The 24,376-nt window shown below is 40.8% G+C and overlaps 1 protein-coding gene across 1 annotated transcript in view; it reads right to left on the reverse strand.

Annotated features, from left to right (window-relative positions):
• Positions 1 to 24,376, reverse strand: part of NALCN (sodium leak channel, non-selective) — a 293,487-nt gene that overhangs the window by 179,517 nt on the left and 89,594 nt on the right. The window contains exons 9-10 of the mRNA XM_077753896.1: positions 20,404 to 20,490; positions 1,121 to 1,252 (exon numbers count right to left, since the gene is read on the reverse strand). Of these exons, the coding sequence (XP_077610022.1) occupies positions 1,121 to 1,252; positions 20,404 to 20,490 (219 nt within the window). The remainder of the gene's footprint in view (positions 1 to 1,120; positions 1,253 to 20,403; positions 20,491 to 24,376) is intronic.

The raw sequence follows: 24,376 nt of genomic DNA on the forward strand, positions 1-24,376 counted from the left end.
TACTAGGAGAATTCTGGCTATCTTAGAGAATTCAACCATACGGTGAATTAATTTTTTACATGGAAAATGCTTTTATAATAAAAATAATTGAATTACTATTTTTCTGCTTTTTAACTTTACTTTTTCATGTTCTGGATTTCTTGAATGTAATTCAGCTGCATATAAATATTTCGCTTAAAAAACATATGGGTTCTAAAGAGTTACATGTCAATCAATTTTTCCATAAATATGTAATCACTGAATTCTGAGATGTATTATAGGAATAATTTTTTCATAATAAAAAGTAGTCTCTGGACATCATTAAAATATTTAGGAACCAAATATTAACAAAGTTACTCAATCAATAAGAAGTACTATTCCAGGGATGCCTGGGTGGCTCAGTCAGTTAAGTGTCTGACTTCAGCTCAGGTCACGATCTCACAGTTCATGAGTTCGAGCCTCACATCAGGCTCTGTGTCAACAGCTCACAGCCTGGAGCCTGCTTTGAATTCTGTGTCTCCTTCTCTCTCTGCCCTTCCCCTGAATATGCTCTGTCTCTCTCTCAAAAATAAATAAATATTTTTTAAAAAGTACTATTCCAAAACTCTAGTGTAGTATGTAGGGCGCTAGAAAATGTTTATTTAATCACTAAACCTACTTGCCCCTGACCTGACAGCATTCATGCAGGTAGAAATACCTCAGTTTCTACAGAAATTATCTGTGTTATCAGGATTTTCCTCCTGTCCTCTCCTTGGTATTGTTGAGCTGACTTGCTTATTTACAGTCTTCTGACTCTGTGCTTGCTTACACTTAGTAGGAAACAGACTAACACAACTTGAGAAAGGGAGAGAAAATGAGAGGTGGGTATGCAAATAGCCAAGTTCCGAAGAGTAAGACGCAGGGCAAAGGGGTTACCTCGGCAGGGTGAGACTGCGGGGAAGATTACTCGGTCTGAGGGTGACACACAAAATGAGCCAGGCAGCATGGCAACCAAAGAAACACTTACGAAGAAGACAATGAATCAGCTTGGGTCAAAGTCAAGGGATTCCCAAAATGATTTTACTGTTCATATTTATAAAAAGCACTCTCTGAGGCTCACCTCTCCCTTGAAAAGTCACATGCATCCAAGCGAGCCGCTTACCTCTGCGAGATAGAACTCATCGTATTGTCTCCTGAAGCTTTCCCCTTTGTGGTAGTTGCTGGCAGCTACTATCACATCCACAGTCACCATGCTCAGAATGAACATGTGGAAAACTGATGACCGCATCATTTGCTGAGGAGGCAAAACACATGAACTCTTAACAAAGAAAAAAAAATGCTCTAGGAAGTTACCTAAGTTTTATAGAGAAGAAAATCAAAGCTCAGTGAAGTTAACTAACTTTCCAACTGTCACACAAGTATTGCAAGTGGTGCCGTCACTTGGACCCAAGTCTACTGTCTACACTGAGATGAAATGCTTAGGCATTCAAAGCCAATGACTGTTATTATAGTGGCTACCATGTATTGAACCCTAACTATTCCAGCCATACTCTAAGTATGTTGTTTACTTTATCTTTTTTAATCTCCACCGTAGCCCTACACAGCAGGATATACTACTCACTTTTCCCAGTGAGTTCAGAGAGATAAAGTCATTTGTCCAAGATCACACAGCAAGTACACAGTAGAAGTGGGCTCCATATCCAACAAAGTCTGTTTAAAGTCCATTCTGGGACCCACTGCCCCCATTGGGGTAGATGATATATCAAAGGAGAGAGTATAGGGCGAGGGCCTTGGGCAGCAAAAAAAGAGAGAAGCTGGCCTATGGAAAGGGCCTGAGTGCAAAACAACAGATCACTAAGTCACATCCCTTGGCACCAAATGCCAGAGACGAGCGCCACCATGTGTTAAGGCGTTGTTGCTCCCTAGCACGTTAGGGACAGGGATCCTTACATTCGATCCGACTTGCAAAGTCTTCACAGAACTTAACCAAAGCAGAGTCTGGAGATGGGAAAGGAGAAACAGGGCTCAGGACTGCCTCCTCTGAGTACTATGAGTCCAGCTGGCGTCTTATGCACCCACACGAGTGACTGTACACGGCCTTCATCACCCTATGCTTGTCTATAAGGACATGGGCTCTGAGCCAAATTGCACGGCGCAGAAATTCCACCACTTCCAAGTTCTGTTGCCTTTGGCAAGTTAGCTAAGCCTCTCTGTGCCTGTTTTCTTATTAGTCAAACGGAGGTAACAGTGGCCATTCCCAAGGTTGCTACCGTTTTAAAGGAGTCAATATCCATGAAGCGCTTAGAGCAAGTGCTTGCATATTGGAAGTGTTCTATAAAGATTTGCAATAAAATAAATGCATTTCTGGGAATCAGGCAGTTTTCTGCCTGGGAATGGGAAATTAGCCATCCCAAAGCCAAGAATTAACTATGCTGTGTATTGGACTGAGTCCAAGAGAGATAAATAACGCGTGATAAGATTTATTAATTTGAGAGACGTCAGAGCCACTGGAAGAGCAGATATTTGGTAAGGTTTTGTCTCAGCACGACTCTGGAGGCATTTTACATCCATGTGACTTTGACTTTATTTTATAGGTAATACAAAATCAAATTCCAGAACTGCCAATCAACATATGTAAATGCACATCAATTTCCTTGCAGGAACTATTGACCTTCATAACACAGATAAGCAAATCAGTTGGCAAGTTTCTTTTCACACCAGAATTTTTATTGTTATTTAGTCTTTCTTGCATTGTGAGAGTTAAATTCCATAACTATTATTCCTTTTCTATATTCTTTTCAACATAATGTTCTATTAAAAACATTTCAGCTGATTTCTACTTTATCTGCATGACAGAAAAGCCACAACTCTGTATTTTCCTTAGCTGTGGATTTGTGTCTTAAGTAAACTGTTATTACTGAAAGATCCAAACAAAGCTTTTAGCCATGGCTGTCAAAAAACTTTTAAATTGGTTTTGTAACTGTCACAGCTTCACTTTGGTGCTGTCATTATAATTAGGTTGTTTTTTGTCTGAGTGTCTACGTGTCCCTGTTGGTACAGAGTCATTAAAATAATCACTTACAATGGATTTTGATACACTATAATCACCATTGCTTAGCTGACTTTCTCTGAAGTAATGACTTTCAAATATTAAATAAGAATCAAGGTGATCAGTATGAGCAGTAGCTAAATCTGAATATTAGAACCAGTGACTCTAGCTTTGAAGTGAGAGTTGGTGATACAGTCCACTTCAGCTCAACTCAATCCAACCAGCGTTTGAAACTGGCTGTCGCTTTCCTTAATGCAGAGGGCTAGAAACATTACATTTAGACTCATGCTTATATCTATAGGATAGTCCAAATTTATACCCTTCCAGTTTTCCTTTTTTAAAAAAATATTTATTTTTGAGAGAGAGAGCACAAGTGGGGAAGGGGCAGAGAGAGAGGACACAGAGGATCTGAAGCGGGCTCTGCACTGACAGCAGAGAGCCCCGTGTAGGGCTCGAACCCACAAACGGCCAGATCATGACCTGAGCCAAAGTCTGACACTTAACTGCTGAGCCACGAAGGCGCCCCAATTTTTTACAGTCTTATAAAGATTAATATAAAAGGAAATACTAAAGTTGAGTCAGAGCCACAAAATATTATGTAGCTTGAGATTTTTCATAATTATTTAATATGAATGTGGATATGTATACACATATATAAACACATATACATGTGTGTATATGTTTATATACATGTATGTAGATAGTTTTGTATATAATATAAGACTCTTTGGATCCTGCATACACATTCAATTTTTTAAGGTTCTCTTCAATTGCAATGTCATCTTGGTTTATATTTTTAAAAAATCAGACATGTTTTACATATATTTTTAGCTTGACTTTGATCCAAGAAATACCAATTTCTATATGTGCCCATTGGAATTGCCAAAGTACAAATAAAAGACTATAGCAAAACTATCACCCAGGCAGCAGTATCTGGCAGCAATGCTCAGAAGCCTTACTACTCAGACTGTGGTCCCTGAACCAGGGGCTTCCTGGGAGCGTATTGGAAATACAGGTTCTCAGGCCCCATTGCAGCCCTGCTGAATCAGAATCTGCATTTTTAACAAGGTCGCCAATGATTAATGTGCATATTAAAGTGTGAGAGGCTCTGCTGTAAGGATACTCCTTCAGCAGCAGTTTAAACTGTAATTTTTTTTTAATAAATTCAGCATTTCATGAGTCTAAAAGTCTGTAATCACTGAATAGAACAGACCTCGTACTTGCTGAAACGTTACGTGGTATGTTAAGAAGCACCATAAGTATGTCGGGACACATCATCATATCCCCCCTCTCCAACTCCAAGATCAAACACCAACTACACCAGGTTCATGAAGGCAAAAGTATGTGTTGACTTTTCAGCCATCTGGGGGGGAGAATTATGAAGACACCATTGCAGACTCTTTCATAAAGTCTAGGAGTGCAGGCTGTGTCTAGAGTCTGGAAAAGGCAAGAAAGTTGTTTCTTCCTCATTATCTCCAGAAGTAACACAGCCTTCCTGACACCTTCATTTTAGCCAGCTGAAACTTACTTTGGAGTTCTGACCTATAGACCTATAAATAATGTGTTGGTTTAAGTCAATAAATTTGTGGTAGTTTGTTACAACAGAATAGGAATCTAATACGAATATTGTTCGTGATATTGACAGACACCAATTCAAACTGTCTCCTATGAAACCTGATTGTAAAAACAGCTGTGCTACAAAATTCTACCGCACCAAGGAGTTCCATGCAAGGGGATATGCCAGTAGGGGTCTCTAAAATTTATTACTACAAATCTAAACTCATCACAGCGACCAAGTTTCCATCTTGTTTATAATGCGTTTCAGACACACGCAATGAGACAAAGGGTCTGCCGCAATGATGTTGAGCTCCACCTCAAGTGGAAGAACAAGAAAGTTCACTTTTCTTTATACAGAAGTCTACACCGAATACGAATAGGGATCCTCCCTCAACTCAAGTTGACACCCACAAGATGTATTACCAAAACAAGAGCTACCATTTGGGTGCTTGGTTAGTGGCAAGTTTTGGTGGGAGCATATTGCCCGCTTCAATGCACTGCATGTAACATTGTCATTTAATCAACAACTCTGTGCAGTAGGTATTTTGTTATTGTCTTTGACATATGGAGAAAGGATAAGGGAGGGATAAGTAGACTTCCAAGCTCCTAGAGGTAGAAAGTAGTCATAGCTGTTTTGAGCCCAAAGTAGGTGTTCTCTTGCCTTCTAACAGGCAGTCACAATGGTTCCGACGCTGCTCTACATACTCAAGAAAAAAGAGCAGCCTTGCTAAGTGTTTGTGATTAAACAGAGGGAACAAGTTTGCGAACCTCGTATTTGAAAGCTGAAGATGATCTGCTCCTTACAGAAGGGTTTAAGATCGCCGAGGGGGTGGGTGGGAATGTCAGTTTTGCAGACAGGCTGAGCTGAGTTCACATCTCGGCTCTGTGCATGAGTTAACCTCTCTGTGACTCAGTTTCCTTATGAGAAATGGATGTCGGGGCACCTACGTCTCCAGGTTATAACATGACTTTAAGAGAAACTATTTAATATTGAGTCTAGCCCATAGCTGACATCTTGCACTCAGGACTCCTGTTATTATTACTACTGTATTTGAAAACACTCAAAGCATTTAAAGGTAGAGATACAATCAGTTCCTTGTGGTGAAGGTAAGAAGGTACAACATGAGAAATCAAGTGAGGGGAGCGAGCCAATCTTGGGAGGGACCATGGATGTGGATAGCCTTTTGAAAAGGTCTTATGCTGACCCATTTTTTGGCTTGAGTACTACATAGCAGCTATCTCTATTAATTTGTTCAGGAACTGTGCTTATAAATAGTGCCTTAAAGATTCTGAAGACTGTGCAGGCAAACATCCAACAAATCAAAGCTGTGGCCTTCAAGGCCTCAATAAGGATAAATTAGAACAATGAATAGTATGGCTCTGAAATAAAACCTTTCTTTAAATTGCTGCTTGAGAGAATAAACTATCCTACTTACCTTGGTAAACACATTTCAGGCATTGAACATTGCATCAGCCATGTACTAAAAACTGTGTTTTAATTAGATTTCAATTACCAGATGAAATTCTCAGAAACCAGCCATGAGCATACGAGCAAGAACATAATGTAAAAGACCAAGTGCATAACCCTAAAATAAGTCTCTCATGTGCATGTGGGTACATTTTTTTGCTTCTTGCATTTAGAAGACGTCTGGATGTATGTTACTTCTATAATCAATATACAAAATAGTGCTGTCTGATATAAAGAATTTGTGTTAAAAAAGCAAATATATTTATACCAAGACTGAAAACAGAACCAGTAGATGTCCTTAGAAACTCTGCCTTTCCCATCTGCCTGCCCCTGACATGTCCCTGGAGAGCTAGATAGAAGGAAATCCACAAGTGACTTCTCTCAAAGGTACAAAGCATCTGTGACACCGTGAAAACAGGCCAAGTCCTGACTGGGCTGCTCTCTTTCCTGGACAGTAAGCTGGGTAAGAGAATCCCAAACACGGAAGACAAATTGTGGAAAGAAGGAAGAGTTTAGTAAGACACTTTTGTCTCTTGGCCAGCACGAGTATAGCTTTCACCCTACTCTGTAAGAGTAGAAACTAGATTTTGATGAGAAGAAATACATGCCTAGTGGAAAAGGAATGCCGCTAAGACGGACTATTATGCTAAGCCAGTGGCTGAAATTTCTTTTAGCCTGTGTGGCAGAGCCTGAAATTGAACCTACCTCCTGCATCCACAACCTCGGCAGTGCCCTCCCACTCTGACTCTGGACTTAGCCATGTGACTTGGTTTGGTAGTAAGACAACAGTAAAGGTGACGTAAACAAAGACTTAGAGAATATGTGTGAGTTGAGACTTACTCTTGCAGCTGCTGGAACCCTGAGCCATCACACTCTCCAGGCAGGCCTGTTGCGTGGCGGTCATGGGCCCCGTCTTCCTCTTTACCCCAAGAATCAGCAGTGCCCCAGAGGCAGAGATGCTAGCTCATGAGCTAGCTGAGGATGCTGGCTGACTGCAGACACAAAATGAGCCTGGCTTTGTGCCGGGAGCCGCACCGGCCTCTATGGATGGCAGTCACAGCAAGGAAATGGCAGTGTTTGCAAAGCTACTGCCATGAGAAATGAAAACTGGTATCTCCTGCTACTACTGGCTTGTGTTGTGCTGGTATTGACCAGGCCTCACAATATTCCATATCAGACCCATATTCTGAACACAGATACCTCATAAGGAAAAGCATATTCCTGCCTTTACAAGAGAGATTTTAGATGAAAGCTCTATGGATGATTGTCAAAAGGCTCTTCCTAAGGGCCTTGCAGATCCAAGACTTAGGGGGTTAAGAACACAAGAATTACAACTGAGCCTGGCCCCGAGACAAAGAGCCTAATTTAGAGTTAAGGTACAGATAAGGGCAGAACTTAAGTTAATACTTACACCTTCTCCTAATTGGTGATGTATGGCAGTCCCTTCCCCAAGGCCTACTTTCTGCAAACACCCTCCCTTACAGGTGGCTAGGATGAGGATAGATAAGAGTAGCTAAAGCATTACCCACAAACAAAAGGCTGACACATTTAGGGCCTCCATGGTGTTCACACATTCAGCATCAAATAGGTTTCCACAAACAACTTATTAACCAACTCAAAAACATACATTTGAGAGTCAGACAGAATGACTCTTAGCCCATCTATACACTTAACCTATGACCTAACCTTAGCGTTATTAACTTAGAACAAATATGTATCCTGTCTTTTACTAAGAATACCCTAATTCTCTAGTTATAAGATTTACTTAACCTCACTATAATTGCAATAGTTCTGCAAGAATATTTCTGTAAAACCTGCTTCTGTACACTTTCCAAAGCATCTTATCACAAAGAGCTATCCATTGTAAAAATTCCTTTTTCTGATGTCATGTTATCATTTAACCTATAAATAAAGACACCAAAACCGACAGGACAGAGATGCCTGCCTGGTGATCAGAAAGGATCTCAGGGCTCTCTCATTCTCTTTCGCCGACACCGTCCATCCTTCAGGGACCCCTGGACCTGTCGGAGCCGGCGCGGCCTCCGGCAGCTTTGATTAGCTGAGAGCTCAGACTAGCAGCTGAGCCCCAAATTCGTGAGCAAAAATTAACTGTCTGTTGTATAAGCCATTAAGTCTTAGGGGCGGCTTGTTTAGGAAAAGCCAACTAATACACCCACCAAGGCTGTTTCCTCAGGCACAAAGCTAATGGCATTACTTAGTCTATTAGCATCGAAGTGGGGCCAGTAAGAGTGGTTTTCATCACTGGAATAGAAATGTGTCATTTTGAAAGGGTCAATTAAGAAAGGGTGTGGCTTCTTCAAACTCTCTTCCCACCTATAGTGACCTTGGAAACTAGGTGCTTCAGATGGGATTATCAAAAATTTTACTACGTATAGATAGATATACCATTTCTGTTTGAAGGTGGGAACACAGTTGGACGCCCCCCCTCCCCCAGTGATGTGCTGGAGCTGCAACTGTACACATCTCCTTTCTCTAACTTCACGTTCAATGTCATGTTGTTAACTTGAAACTGGCCATAGTGGGAACAGGTAACACCATGTAAATTGGTAAATGCTACCAATCAGGACTCTCCCACTTCAAGATGGTTGTTAACATTTTAAATATTTGCAAGCATACCACTGCCCACTCTCAGCTGCCTCAGACCCGGCTCTCTTGCACCCCCTCAGTATTCTAGGCTGGAAGGTATATATAATGTGTCATTTTGATACTTAGAGACCCATCATACTCATAATGACTCATAATGCCAAGGGCACTCACATAGGCCCTTCTCAGTCTTGATTCTATTTTTTAGATGTATTAATGCAAAGTAAGTAAAACAAATGAGGACACAAGTTCAAATAATGTAATCATATCTCAAGTAATATAATCTTCTATTTGCATATTCCAACGAGCTGCACCATTCAGTCCTGGGCACAACAGGACCCAGGGTGACAGCTGGCTGGGGAGGCCACTGCATGTATCCCGTCAACAAACCTCCATCAGGGAAAGCCACCTGGGCTGTTCCTTCCTCACAGTCCTCTGATTCTGACTGGCAGCCAATTGTAAGTTTAACGCCAGAGTGCAGAAACTAACATTTTCTACTTTCTCACGAGTGCTCCAAAGGCCAGAGAGTTACTACATGGTCTCACCAGATTTTGACAAAAGGTGCTTAGCTATCAGTATGGTTGTGAGTTTCCCTTTATCTTTATCTTCATGAGTACTTTAGTGAGAAGTTAGGAAGCTCCACAATAGGGCTGTTAGTTAGGGGACACTTACATTATGATGATTTTAAGATCTTTGGGCACTTTCATTGACATTCCCATAGTTAATTAAAATGTCTAGATGTAGAATCGCTTGAAATTTACTTGTACATATTTACTTTTACTTTTAGTATTAAATGGTGGGCAAATGACCATAAATCTTTTGTTTTAAATTCAAGAGGGAAACCACAAATTCAAACATGAATTTAAATAGCAGTCATATTAAATAAACTGCAGATCTAACACAGTGAAAGGCTTAGGTCGTTACATTTGATGAATGCAGAATTAAAAAAAACTTTTGAGCTATATAGCATCTTGAACTGGGAGATTCATTTTGAGATATTTAAATGATTTGGGAAGAGAGAAAAGCAAATTTGAGGGATTAAAAAATACACAGGAATTATGCCATCTATGAAATTACGAGTTTTTTGTTGTTTTTATTCTGTCCAAACCTGTTGTTAGCTGTAAGGCAGGGAAGGAACACAGTGTTCCTTCAAGCCTTCAACTGCACTAATTATGCTGAACACTGAGAAAATATATAGCAATTTAAAATCCCAACTGAAGGTCTTGTGGAGGGTTGCATATTTAACCTCAGAAATCAAGACTCAGAAGAAGAACAACCATATTCTTCATTTTTTTTTGAAAGGTGACAATGTAACAAACATTTGATGGAAAACTGAATCCAAAGACTATATTACGAATGCCGGGCATAAGTTAGTAAAGGTCTCCTGATTAATATAAATGTAAATACTGAAGTATCATGGGACTTACTCAAACTGGAAGATGAAAATATACAACAATATAGGAATTTAGTTTGGGATAATCTGAAACACAAATTATTTTAAAGATGTTTTGAATATTTCTTTCTTCCAAGAAGGCTCAAAAATCAAAGACGCAAAACCCTTTGATCAACAGAAGACAAATACATAAAAATAGTATTAATGATTTTATCTTATTTTTTATTATGCCTGGTCTCTATTCTGAATATAGTTATTATTTGAAGTACATCTATATTCTATTTATGTATGTAAATATGTAGAACATATACATAGGTATGTATAAAATATTTAGAATTGAAAATCTGCACAACCGACTCTTCTCTTTAGTTAACTCGGCCATAACTGGATTCAAGACTAAAACTGTACTCTTTCAATTAAAAATTTTTAATGTTTATTTATTTTGAGAAAGTGAGAGCGATAGAGAGAGAGCAAGCAGTGGAGGGGCAGAGAGACAGCGAAGGAGAATCACACACAGGCCACACACTGTCAGCGCAGAGCCTGATGCACGGCTCGTTCCCACGAATCATGAGATCATGACCTGAGCCGAAATCAAGAGTCTTAACCCACTGAGCCACCCATGCGCCCCTCCCTCAATTAACCATTTAGTTACCTTCTTTTACCTTTTGTTTGTGCTGCTTTGCCTTTAGCTATTTTATTCTTCCTATTTTTAATTCTCATTCCAGGTTCTCAAAGAGTTATTTTTTATTCCTTTTATCTCCCAAAACTTGCCTTCCAAGCTAGTTGGTTCATGTTCTGCTGTTAGAACTGAAGATGAGCGTGTGTGTGCACACGCTAGGATTTGGGATAAGTGTCACCAGCATCTGCCTAACGAGACAGTAAGAACATGTATTTGCTGTGTGAGAGGCTGTGTAGCTCCGTGCATGAAAGCATGTACATGTGTGCACTCACGTATAATCCCCCAAGTATCTGCCAAGCCCTCATCATGTGAAAGCCATGATGGAGGCAGCAGGAAGTCAAGAAGAAAGAGACCAGGCTTAACTGAGCAGCCAGAGATCACTGTATTGAGGAAGTTTTGTTTGACCTGATTTTGAAGGTAGGGGCGTCCGGTTGGGGCGGAGGGGATGATTCAAAGAAATTCAAAAGACTGAACTAGTGATAGACTTGAAGAAAAGTTGGATTTGGGGAGGATGATGAGGGGTGCATCTTAGGATCCAGAGAGGCAAGAAAAGCCTTATTTCTAAGTGGGAATAGGTCAGGGTTTTTCAAAATGAGAGGGGTAATGTGCTCATGAGAAGAAGCAGAGGCATGTCTGTCGGGCTCTCTGAGAACACTCCTACGATGCAGACACAGGGCTGGGGCAAGGCTGTGAGGGCACTGGCCTGCATGCAGGTGTGCATGAGAACCGGCTTCTGGAAGTGCATGGAGCGTGCTCACAGCCATGACAGTCATTTCTACGACCTTGTGACCACAGCATCCCGCACACTGCGCTAGCCATTTTACGTGCATCGTTTCTAATTCTTACAAAACCCTCAGAGACGTTATTATCCCCATTTTTCAGGTCAGCAAGTGGAGGCTCTGGGAGATGTAGCAAACCGCCCCACTGGCCTAGATTCTCCTGGGCCAGTCTCCACCAGACCACACTGTCTCATCACCTTGGTCCTATAAGCAGAGCGGAGGTTTGCTTGTGGATGGAAGCAACATTCTCCTGGGTTCAATCAATTCTTGAGATTGTCTGCCAGTTTCCGGGAAGGTTCATTAAGAAGACAGACGTCTGCGAAGTGCCTAGGATGTCACTTCGTCACTTGAAATACACACATTACACAGTCCACCTCCCCCAATCTCTGCCTTCAGTGGAAATTTTCTCAAAAAGCATTAAAACACTAGAGTAATAATTTTGTCACCATTTGACCTACTTATGGTAAGAGCCTATTATCTCTGCTCTTTACAGACGGAGGTGCACAATGTTACCAGAGAGAAATTGAGCTCGAGCATGCCAGGGCTCCTGCATGCTTTCATTTTCTTGTCAGTGACTTTCTTCGAGGCAATAGATCACTGGGTGTGTTTTGGAAGATGGCTCAACTGTGCAGCCACATCTGTCAAATTGTCAAGAGATGAAAACCCCTACCTGAGAGGCAGGGGGAAAAATGGCTTGTCAGTGTAGCAGCTGAGGACTGAGGCTCCAATTTAACAGAACTTTTAATCACGCATTAGAGTGACCCTTCATGCAGCTGTTGGCTGTGCTAGAATGGAATTTAAACACCAAACGACTGGCTGATGTTAAAAGAGTCTATTAAAACTTTTCACTTTTCTGAGAGGCACCATTAAGGACACACTGAAGAAACTTTCCAAGTGCTTTTGGTAATACCACGGAACAGAACGACACTAATGCCTGAAGAAAGTAAGAGGTGTGCGTCCATAGGCAAGCACTACTATCTTAGATGTATCTTTCTAATATTTCAATATCTTCTCAGAAGTGATACAGAATTGCACAGAATTTCTGGGAATCATTTGAAAAAAAAAAAGCAACAAACAAATGGGCATATCTACCAGATGAATAAGGAATCGGCATAAAATGTAAGTAACCTATGACTATATATAAAAAATGCTCAGGGTGCCTGGGTGGCTCTGTTGGTTAGGCATCTGACTTCAGCTCAGGTCATGATCTCGCAGTTCCTGGGTTCAAGCCCTACGGTGGACTCTGTGCTGACAGCTCAGAGCCTGGAGCCTGCTTCAGATTCTGTGTCTCCTTCTGTCGCTCACCCTCCCTTGCTCATGCTTTGTTCCCCTCTCTCTCTCAAAAATAAATACACATTTAAAAAATTGTAAAAATGTTCAACATTCACAGACTGTAATCAGGGAGATCTAAATTTAATGTTATATCTTCACACCATCAGGTATAAAAATCCAGTAATATCAATTATAGACAAGGATGCGAAATGAGAATTCTTACAAGTTGCTGGTAGGAGTGAAAAGTGGCACTAGAATCCAGGGGGCCATGAGGCAATATCTCATAAAGCCTAAGGTTCTTCCTTACTCCAGCAACTGCTCTCCTAACTATGTATACTCAGATACTTCTCACACATGTGCACAAAAAGTCATAGACAGGCAGTGGACTAGAATGTGTGCAAGAGCAAAACACTGAAAAATAGCCTGATGTCCATCAGTAGGAGAATGAATGAATGGATGAATGAACAAATCGTAGTGTATTTTTATAGGAGGATAATATACCATGTGAAAATGAAGTGGCAGATCGTGCAGGACGAAGTCTCTGGTCAGTAACCAGCTCTGTGACTTGCACCAAATGACTTAAGCTTTCTGTGCCTCAGTGTCATTTGTTCAACTGACGTCACAATAGTACCTACCTCTGTGGCACTGTTTTGGGCATGAAATAATTTAACGCCTTGAACACACAGCGTGGCTGACACATAGGGAGTGGTCCATAAATGAGAGCTGCTATTATTTCTAACGGTGGATACTTAGGTATTCTTCCTATCTGTGTTTTTACCTTATTTCATAATATTTTTTATGCAAGGAAGTGATTGAATATTATATTGCAAAATGGGTCCAATTTGCAAATTATTCACTTGTAAAAACATGGAACCTAGGTGGTGTTTCTTCAAAGAAACTCTCTTACACTGGGTGATTTCAACGTCAGGTCAGACCCTTAACAGTCTATTTAGCCCTTAAATGACTTCTTGGGTCCTTAAGACTTCAAAGTTTAAGAAGGAAGCCATCCCTGAGTAATAACTCCTGAGGTCAAGTCCTACTACTCATATGGCCAAAAAGGTACATCCCTTCTCCACCAGCACCATGAAGCTCACGAGGGTGCTAAGCAGTGGCTCTTGTAGGTAGAGATGAGGCAAGGCTTTCAGAGGGGATTGAGAAGAGAAAGTGACTTTGGGTCCCTACTGTAGGAAAAAGTAGACCTGCTACTTCCATTCCATTCCCATGACCTACTGCGTCTGGCCAATCTCCCACTTTGGGTGGCCAACTATGAAAGTATGGTCTCCCAGCTTCCTGCTCTTCTTTGGATATGTTCCGGTAAGTCTCTTCAGAGCTCTTGAATGAGAGATCACCAAACTCAATTGTAAGCAGCCATATTTGGGCATTGTGCAAGAAACAGAATAAAGCCAGTCTTCAAGGAGAAAAATAGAGGCAGGATGCACAGACAGAAACAAAGATGAGAAATTGTGTGGCCTCCATCAGAGAGTGAGAGAACATCAAAGAAAGCACAGCTGCCTGGTGGGTCTGATTATACACAAATGCCCCCTGTGAGGGCTGTTCCTTGCAACTAAACAACTCTTGAGTAGGACATAAACAGTCACTTAGTCCTCATGACTGAGGAATGAGACACTATCCCTATTTTACAGAGCTATGCCCCAGGTCATACTAATAAATAGCATAGCTGAAGTAGGTCTATCTCCAGAGCCTACTCTCTAAGAGGAACAATCCTGTACTGGGTATTACTTCTTGGATTACCTGGGGAGGCAGGTGTGAGAGGGAAGGGGGTCAGGAGCCATGTGCTGGAGGCAGGTGTAGCAGAAAAAGAAAAGGAAACCAGGTCTTGGCTCATCCTTATTCCCAGGCTTTTCCCAAGCCATCTTGCTCCCATCATAAGACCTGATAGCAGGAAGGGGTGGGACCTCAGACCAACAGCAGGAAGGGGTGGGGCCTCAGACGATAAGCCAGGCAGCAGTACCCAGGGAAGTAGAGAAAGAACATTCTAGGCAGGACCAAGGTGGAGAGAGGGAGTATTTCAAGGGCTACAGGAGGTTTGCTTATTTGTCCTTAACTTCGGAATGAATTTATAAGGAATTGCACAGATTTCCTGTGGCTAAGTTCCTTATGAAACATGGTATGAATTTCGTTAATTAGTGGCTAAAAATGAAAAATGTCCTAGCAAAATTAAGTTAATTAACACTAAGTTAATCCACTGAAAATTTCAACAAGTGTTATCACAGAGCTCACCACACATAACCTAGCAGGTCTTGCTCTGAGCTTGTGGTTTTGCAATTAAATTTAAGAGCATATATGCATTTTCCTTTATTATGAAAACAGAAAAGACCTCCCTAAAGGTGCCAAATTGAATCCTTTCCCTGTATGCCTCCATATGACTCTCATTTATGGTTATAATTACAGCAGTGATTACACTTAAAATTTGTGTCTCACAACAGAGAGTGGAATTTTTAGAGTTTCTAATTGCAAACCAAAGGTGCCTGTTTTTTCCTCTACAACTGGATCTATAGAGTCCATTATTCTTTAGAAGAGTAAGAAGAAGTCTAGGTTTCCTAACTCATTTGAAAGCTCCATGATCAATATATGGAAAGAGGAAGTAGAGATACCACAATGATTGCAACAGTGGAAATGAAGTAAAATATGTATGTGTGCATATAGCAGTATAGGAAAACAATTTTAAAAACTTGTTCCTATTGCTTAGGTCCTATCACTGCTCAATGGGATATACAAAATCTTAATAGATTGATTTATGCAATGTAAAAACAAATGTATGTATAGATATACAGATGCATATGTTGTATGTATATATATGCACACATATATGTATGTATATACATGTCATGTATGTATATATGCATGTATGTATATACACATATGTTGTATGCATATACATACACATAAATACACATATTTTCTTACCTTGCAGGAATACATATGTACATATACATATACACACACATATATCATTTAGATACATACATACATACAGAGAGAGAGAAACTTACACGGCAAACGCCCAGAATCACAGACGGATCAGTCTACTATGTATTTAGTTTAACAGTAGTAGGGAAGATTATGCCACATCAATCAATCTTATTTTATTAAATTACTTAATTACTCATGGCTAGCAGGAGAGACATGTAGATGTTCATACCAATAAAGTAGACAAGGATACAGAAAACAGAATAGAAAATAAAAACATAGGAAAGAATACCAATGAAGAAAGTAGGCAAGCCCAAAGCAATGTCACAGGAAACAAGGGTGGAGATGATTTTTAAACATCCTTCACTTCTAAAGGCATTCAAGCCAGTCTCCATTTATGTTGGTGGCAGTTTTACAATTTTGAAAATTTAAAAACATAGAATTTATGGAAAGACTATTTTGGAATAATTGAAATTTATTCATTACTTACTACTATGCCATCTATGTGAACTAAAGGTCTTTTACTATAACTTATTTCATTAATTATCTATTTTTTCAAAGAAGTAGGATATATGGGCTTTGGGGTAAAATATTTTGTGGTTTAAACTTGGCGTCAGGGGTGCCAGGGTGACTCAGTCGGTTAAGCATCTGACCCTTGATTCTGGCTCAGGTTGTGATCTCACGGTTGGTGAGTTTGAGCCCCATGTCAGGCTCGGCAATGACAGCACAGAGCCTGCTTGGGATTCTGTCTCTCCCTCTCTCTCTGCTCCTCCCCTGCTCATTCTCTGTCTCTGTCTCTCTCTCTCTCACTCTCTCTCTCTCAAAATAAACAAATAAACATTAAAAAAAATAAACTTGGACTCAAAGTTTCAAACAAAGTTCTACCCTCAGTACAAAATCAACAGTGTCTTCAATACTCAGATAGGAACTCTGGGCGACCAGTTTGCCATCTCTCAAATATTTACTCACACCTAATTTTTCTGATTTATTTTAATGATGGCCAAATTACTAACTCAAATTAATTACAGCTGTTCATGTCTTTTATTCCAATAAATTCTACTTTTTTTTTTGTTAAGATAGGAATTGGTTTTGGTTCTTTACAACTATGTTATTCCTGACTAAGACTACATTTCTTTTCTTTTTTTAAAAAAATTTACATCCAAGTTAGTTAGCATGTAGTGCTATAATGATTTCAGGATAGATTCCAGTGGTTCATCCCCTACGTATAACACCCAGTGCTCAAGGAGACTACATTTCTAATCTTAGACCCATTTATTTTGCATGCTGAAGAAGATAAATTCTGAAAGCCATCGGAAATACTCAAAGTCATGGGTAGGTCCTACTGAGCCTCTGCCACCATGTTTGAGAAGAGAGATACTGGCAAAAGTATCCAACATTACCCAACTTTGAAAGGTACCTTCACAGACAAACTCCCAAAATACTGCTTGTTTTAGACTTAAAAATAAACACTTGTATAGAAATGCCAAGTGTTATTGGCATCCACTCAATTTCTGGCTCAGATAAACAAGACCAACAGGACAAATAAAGCCTCTTGTAGGTGAGAAGTCAAATGAGTACTTGCACAAGTCAAGAAGGTTCTACATCCTTCTTTCGCTTGATTGTTCTCTTGTTTGGTAGATAACCAATTGAGCCTCTTCTATGTATCAGGAATAGTTCTGGCAGTGACCACGACTGTTATGGTCCCTATTGTTATGGAACTATCTCTGGTGGGAGAACTAGAATTTAAGTAATGAATGATACCATTTTAATGTATTTTACTAAAGTTATGATAAACACAAAAGAAACGAAAAGGATGATGTAGAAATATACAACCAGAGCACCTAATGCATTCTTTGAGGATGAGGAAGGCTTCCTTAAGGAAGTGACTTTTAAGATGAATTCTAAGTGGGAGATAAGAGCGTTCTAGAAAGAGGAAACACTGAAAATGACAGTGCCTTGTGGAGGCAGCAATGCTATTTTACAAGAGATATAAAGTGTAAAAATGCAGGAAGGAGTAGAAAGACTGGCTCTTCCTGTTAACCACTAGGCTACTTCTGGAAGGGAATGATGGAGGACAAGCTAGAAGGAATTAAAGCAAATACTTATTCTTTAATGTCATTCCTATAGTTTAAAATATGTTTTAGGAGAATGTAATGTCACATTTTGCCCATTTTAAAAATAAAAAGAAGTGATATATTCTACTGTTTGTCCTTGAGGGTGAGAGATCATTATGATTTCAGACAGGATCGAGTGGATGACTCCAATGAAAATTTTCTTGTTACCTAGTTTTTAGATGGTATTAGTCATTAGTAAAAAGCCAATGAATATTTCCTGACCATTTTATTTTAAATATTTTTTTCTTCACTTGATTCTATTCTTTCTTTCTCTTTTAATTAAATGATGAATGGTTAATCAATTTTTCACTCAGACAGGGAAATGTACTGTGTCCCTATTCACAGCTCATGGCCACTACAAACAGATCGATCCATTGGCCATCCCACTTTTCATTTGTACTCTTTCAGATATGCTCTTCTGGAAAGCTTCATATAGGACCAAACATGTAAAGCTGAGCTGAGTGGAACCTCCTTCATATTGAAATGTTAGAATTTATTCACTTTCATTTCAAACCATGTGTCATTATTCATAAAACCTATTAAACATGCCGCCAAATTCACAAAGATGTCTAATATGCAGGTCTCTTGGGTCCAGCATTGACATGCTTCTAGCCTAACATTTACCTACCTCTTCACTGACCTTTATTTTCCTATATCCCTGCATAGTGCTGTTCTTTCATTACACTCTCCTGGCCATTTATCACTTGCCATCTCAAAAATCTGTAATAAGGAGGCTAACTTGCTTTCTCAATCCAGACTGCAACCTTGACGTATCGATTCACAAGCCTTGAATACATTTTAAGTAACGTATTCAGGGCCCCCCTAAGACTCTGATTTGGTACTCATAGCAGGCCTGATAGTTTATTTATTTATTTATTTTACATACTTTTCGTTTCCTTGGCATATTTTTCTCCACTGGATAGAACATGGAGCTAGGAGCCAGAAGACCCAGGTGTAGGTCCTGGCTTCTCCGTTTTGCAGAGGTGCAACTTTGGGAGCTCACATAGGCCCTCTGGGTCCTCACGTCCTCATCTACAAAGGTGAGGGAGCATGGCTGTCTTTCTCCATCACTGGGCTGTACTGAGGGAGGGCCTTCCCTGACCTCTCGGAGGAGGAGCGAGGACTCCAAAATGTACACTCCCATAGCATCCTGCCTTACTTCTTTAAAATCCTCATTACTCTTGTAATTGCTAGTTCGACGCTGGTTTTTCTCCACCCACCCAGAAGTGCCTGTCAGTAATTTCCAGGAAAGCAGGACTATCTTAGTGCCACTAACTATCAGCTGATGATGGATTACTAAGTCACTTAAGTGACCGTGCTTTTCAGGCAAGAAGCTACCTCTACCATGCTGTCATCATTACTGTCAGTAGCAAAGGCAGTACCAGATGTAGCTCTAGGAGTTAAATTATTAGCATTGTCACCATCCAATATACAACAGAAAGAAGGCACACAAAACAATATTAGATCTTATCAAGACTCCTTGTAAATGCTTCCTCTTTTCCTCTTCATTCTTTTAACTGATAGAAACAAATAGCTATATGATTAAATGCCACAGTAATGGTTCAACGTATAATATTTTGCTGCTTATGTATCAATCTTTGAAATGTATCAATCTCTATCCCCCACCTAGAGGATGATCCCAAAGAAAGAAAGGTGTATTCTTATCCTGAAGCAGATGAAAAACCCTTCCCTGAATTATGGGGAGGGACATAAAGAACTATACAAGCAGCCCCCTGTAAGAAGAGGATTTGCAACTGAAAACAAAAGACAACAAAGAGAATCAATTCTCCAGGAGGAAAAATCAGTTCTCTGTCCCCTTGATGGTGTGGCGTGACTCATCACCCTTAAAGAGTAGGGAAATGGACACAGTGAAAACGCCGTGGGGTGGTAGGGATGCCGCTTTCAGAAAGGTGACATGTTTTGAGTAAGAATTGCTGATATTTGGGGTCAAGGAGGGGGTACAAAGCAAGAGAAGATACCAGTGCGGTCCACCAAGGAAAAGAAGGAGTTTATTGGGCTTTAGGAAGAGAGTAGGGTAGAGGATAAGTCCAAAATATCCACAGGCCAGAAACCCGATGGGACGTCCATCCCCTGACCGTGTCCTATGGCCCTAGGCTCCACCCGCGATCCCATAGCCTCATATCTGCAGCAGGTGCATTTTGCTAAGCAAGCATCTTTATTCTGTTCCGTGGCTCAGACAGCTTGCAAATGTGGAAAAAGCTACTTGTTAAACACCTTCCTTCCCAGGTCCTTGGTGAGGGACTCAGTTAAGTGGATTGTGATTGTGACCACCTTTGCTTAAATAATCCGGGCCTTTGTAGGAGAATATTTTTATGTCATTTAACATGACAACAAAATACTTCACTGATTTAATACTATTGGAACGCTAGCATTACCTGTGTGCATTTATTCGCTTGAAATTTACCAAATCTTTGCTCTGTATCTTAGGGGGGGAGGAAAAGGTAGGTTCTGGGAATACTGTCCCTGACGCCAGCACCATAACTCTGGGCGGCCATAGAGTTCGGAGAGCTGCGGATTTCCTTGTGTAAAAGTCAAAGAACTCTCCTGCATGAGTTTTAAAAATGGCATCGTACTGCACCTGGAGGCAGGCCGGGGCGCGTCCCTGGGGCTTGTTGACATCCACCGCTACCAGCTGCCAGCCACCAGCAGCATCTTCATGGAACATCTTCGAGACAAAGAGGGAGATGAGTCAGAGACACTTAATCTGGAACATTGAGAACTCCTACTTTATGTCTCCGGCGCTTACATTTTTTATGTTATCAAAGATGTGTCTTTTTATGGATTTATATTTAGAACATGAGTCATTCCAACTTTGTTCATTTGAACACTGAAAACTTAAGTGAATAATAATCATAACGAGAATGATGATAATCGCTAGCCTGCATTTATCGAGTCCTTGCTATCCATCAGGTCCTTTCTGCTTTATATATCCTTTGCGTATGGTTGCCCAAATATTCTTCTCGACTAGACTTTCAAGTAGGCATTTTATCCTCATTAGATTGGTTATTGATTATTACATATTAGACCTGGAAGAAAATGAAAATTAGAGTTCCCAAGCATTATGTCTGGTGTGATTTTTACTAGGAGTGGTAAATTTTTATCATATTTATTTAGTGGATATTCCTCACTGAGCCAACAGAAAAATATTCTCCGGATAAATAATATAAGAAGTGTGCATATGACACAGGAATAAGGAATAAGGCTGGTGTTATTTTAATGGTAGAGGACTGACATATCACTTAGACTCTGCGAAATTATTCCAACTAGGCCAAATCAATCCGCTCACCAGAATTTTATGTACATATTTATGAAAGGAAAAGCAGTTTCTTTTGCCTTAAAACATGTAAGTGATGAAATCTAGAATGGTAGAGGATACTAAAATCTGATGTTCTTTGAATTAGATATCTGGGTTGTTGGCTGCCTAGGCTATTATTTTACTGCATGTTCTACTCCCTCAAAAATTAGTCGTCCATTAATCTTACAGTCAGTGGGAAGCCCGTGATCATTTATATTTTTCCACGAGTATATTTTCTTTCCAATTCCTTATGGGTGTGTGTGTAGCAGAAGGTGTGTGGTTGGTAGTGAGGGAAGGTGGGATTAACGATTTTCATTTTTCTAAGACACTAACTGCAAGCTAGTACTTTTTTTTCCTGCCCAAGGCCACAGTTTCATACACATGAGTATATATTTCCTTTTGCCATACTTTTTCATGTCCTTGTGTTAGCCTATGTTCAAAAGGGTAATTATCGATGGAAACAGGAGCCTATGCAAAGATCCCATTCCTAATATTCATGGGAGTAGATCATTTGCAGAAAGACAATTTGCCCTCTATAAAATAAGTGAGGTAGTGAGGACAAGTGCCAAAATTCACAGACCGTATAGGTATTAATTATTGGAAAACAGGTTTTTTTGGGGCTTCTGGGTGGCTCAGTTGGTTAGCTTCCAACTTTGGCTCAGGTCCTAATCTCATGGTCTGTGGGTTCAAGCCCTACATCAGGCTCTGTGCTGACAGCTCAGAGCCTGGAGCCTACTTTGGATTCTGTGTCTTCCTTTCTCTCTTCGCCCCTTCCCCGCCAGTACTATCTCTCTCTCCCTCTCTCTCCCTCAAAAATAAATAAACATTAAAACAATTTTAAAAAAGAAAACTTTTTTACTGGTTGAATTAAGAATTCCCTACAAGGCCAACCTACAATTCAGAAAAATGGTGTATCAGATGTTTGTGTCCTAGAATCAATACTTTTCAAAGATTGCTTTGGGGGCTCTTTGCCAGGTACATTTCTTCATACTTTAAAACATATACAGAGAGCACCTATTATCTGACATCCTACAAAGTACTGTTACACAGATGCTCACTTTAATTACCCTGTGAAGGATTATCCTGATTTGTTTTTACATTATGCCTTGTTCACCCCAAGTATAACTACCATCTGCCTATATACTATATGTGTACTTTTAAAGATGGAGGTGCACATTTACCCGAAGATTCTTTGATCAAAGATGGCAGTTACAAATTGCTTCACTCAGGTGCACATGTGCAGGATTCTGATTCCTTTTAGAATGAATTTTGAAAGGTATTCTTAGTGGTAGAATCAAGCATGAACAGGCTCATTCTGAGACTCCATACGTTGGTTGAAATGCAAACCTTTTAAGCTGCCTTTTAAAGTTTCTGTCAAAATTCTGGGTGTCTCCTTTTAAGGAGAAAAGACAAAAGCAATCCTGTCAGCCACTAGCTGAAAATCCCCTGTACATGCATCCTATACTCTCTTCTCACGACACACAGGATCCCTGGGGCATAGATTTGCTTTGATCAGTAGCAGACTAATTTTCTCTGCAAAATTATTTTTTCTTCCAGCTGACCAAAATCCAATGAATCAATTTAATTGTTAGTAAGAGTGTTCTCTCAAGGTCACCCCTTTGTATAAAATGAAGTGAAGGAAATGCACACACGTTCAAGGTTCCATTTCTCTTCAGTCCCCTGAATTATAAAGCGACATTTAGATTGGTTAATGTGACAGCCACGTGAGGGAGACAACAGGACATCCCACGCCAGGAATCCTCGGGGCTCAAGTCCTGAGCTGCAGGTGGTCCCTCCGTGTCCCTCAATATGACCCTAGGGAACCATAATTCACACGCGAAGGTTAGGTACACGTTGTCAGAGCCTGCCTCGAGTCCCTCTGCGCACACATGACAAAACTGTAGCCTTGTGTGGCCTTCAAGCTTAACAGGTCAGTCCCCTTGCAGGCAAAGGGAAACAAACTCGTCTCCACCAGGAAGCGGTGTCATCCGAAGACCACGTGACTGGTGACAGGTGTCTGAGGGGAAGCAGCTAAGGAGTGAGGACAGAGCTCTGGGCTGGAGAGCCGCTAAGTTCAGGACGTTTCCCACCAGCACATCTGTGCATCCCAGCATCCAGCTCTGGGACAACACGCCCACACGACTGTGGACCGAAGCACGTGCTGTTCTGTACAGACGTACAAGTCTCTTGACCTTCAACCCAGCACAGAGCTGGGCATGGGGCAACCGTGACCCACGGCTACTAGCTGTCCAGGCATGAGACCCGCCATCTCCATCAGAGCTCAGGCAAGCTAGTGATTACTCCTCTGAATTTTCTCACATCGTTTTCTCTTTGTTTTCCTGTGACATGTTATGTGACGGTCTCCACAAGCCCATTGGCATTATTTTCTTCTGTAATTTGTTTCTATGCTGTGAGTCGAAAGCGGGCTGCTTTGTTATTGAAAACAACAACAACGAGAAAACAAACGCATCCAGGCCTGGTTCTCTGTTGCCTCTTACAGTCCACATCAGAGCCCATTCCTCCTGAGCTGCCTGGGATACCAGAAAGCCCCTTCTGTATCCCATTAATAGGGACAATGTTCTTTCTCAACACCGGTGCTCTTGTAAAGTCAAGGGACCTAAAGACACAGCAGGTCCACGGAGCCTGAGATCCTCTTAGCCGTTGTGCGAGGGTGACTTACACAGAACCACTGCAAATGGTCCACATGCTAGAGATCGGCAGAGGGACTCGGTTCTGCAAAGCACACAGCTTAGCAATACAACAACCATCTCTGTTCTATTCCCTTAATGCCTGTCTGTTTTCTTAGAATCATAGACTAAGGCTCTGGTTTTTAAAACTATTCCATGAGAAGTCCTTGTGCAGAGTCCTGCCAGATTTTGCAAACAGAACAGAATCTCAGGAAACGATGTCCCCTCCTTCCCTCAGACACAAAAGCATCGGGGCCACTTGCCTAGTGGCTGGCGAGGGGCTGGGCGGGGCCTGCAGCCTGTTGCCAGGCAGCGGGGAGCGATGTTTCACCCTGGCTGCCAGGAGCTTCGGTTGCCTGGCAACCGGGTCCTCAGCCACAGCATTTTTCTTAATGAAGGTTTTTCACGATTCTCTGTGTGATTACCTCTGCTGAATACCTAGCTGCATTACCTCTGAATTACCAACTTATCCCTCCTGATTAGGTATAATTTTGCATCAAAACCATTTTGCACAACTTTGTTCAAAGCCCCTTCACATTTCACTTCCTATTCGAACTGCTGATTTGGTG

The sequence above is a fragment of the Crocuta crocuta genome, unplaced genomic scaffold, assembly GCF_008692635.1.
Source record: "Crocuta crocuta isolate KB4526 unplaced genomic scaffold, BGI_CrCroc_1.0 scaffold31, whole genome shotgun sequence".
Lineage (NCBI taxonomy): Eukaryota > Metazoa > Chordata > Mammalia > Carnivora > Hyaenidae > Crocuta > Crocuta crocuta.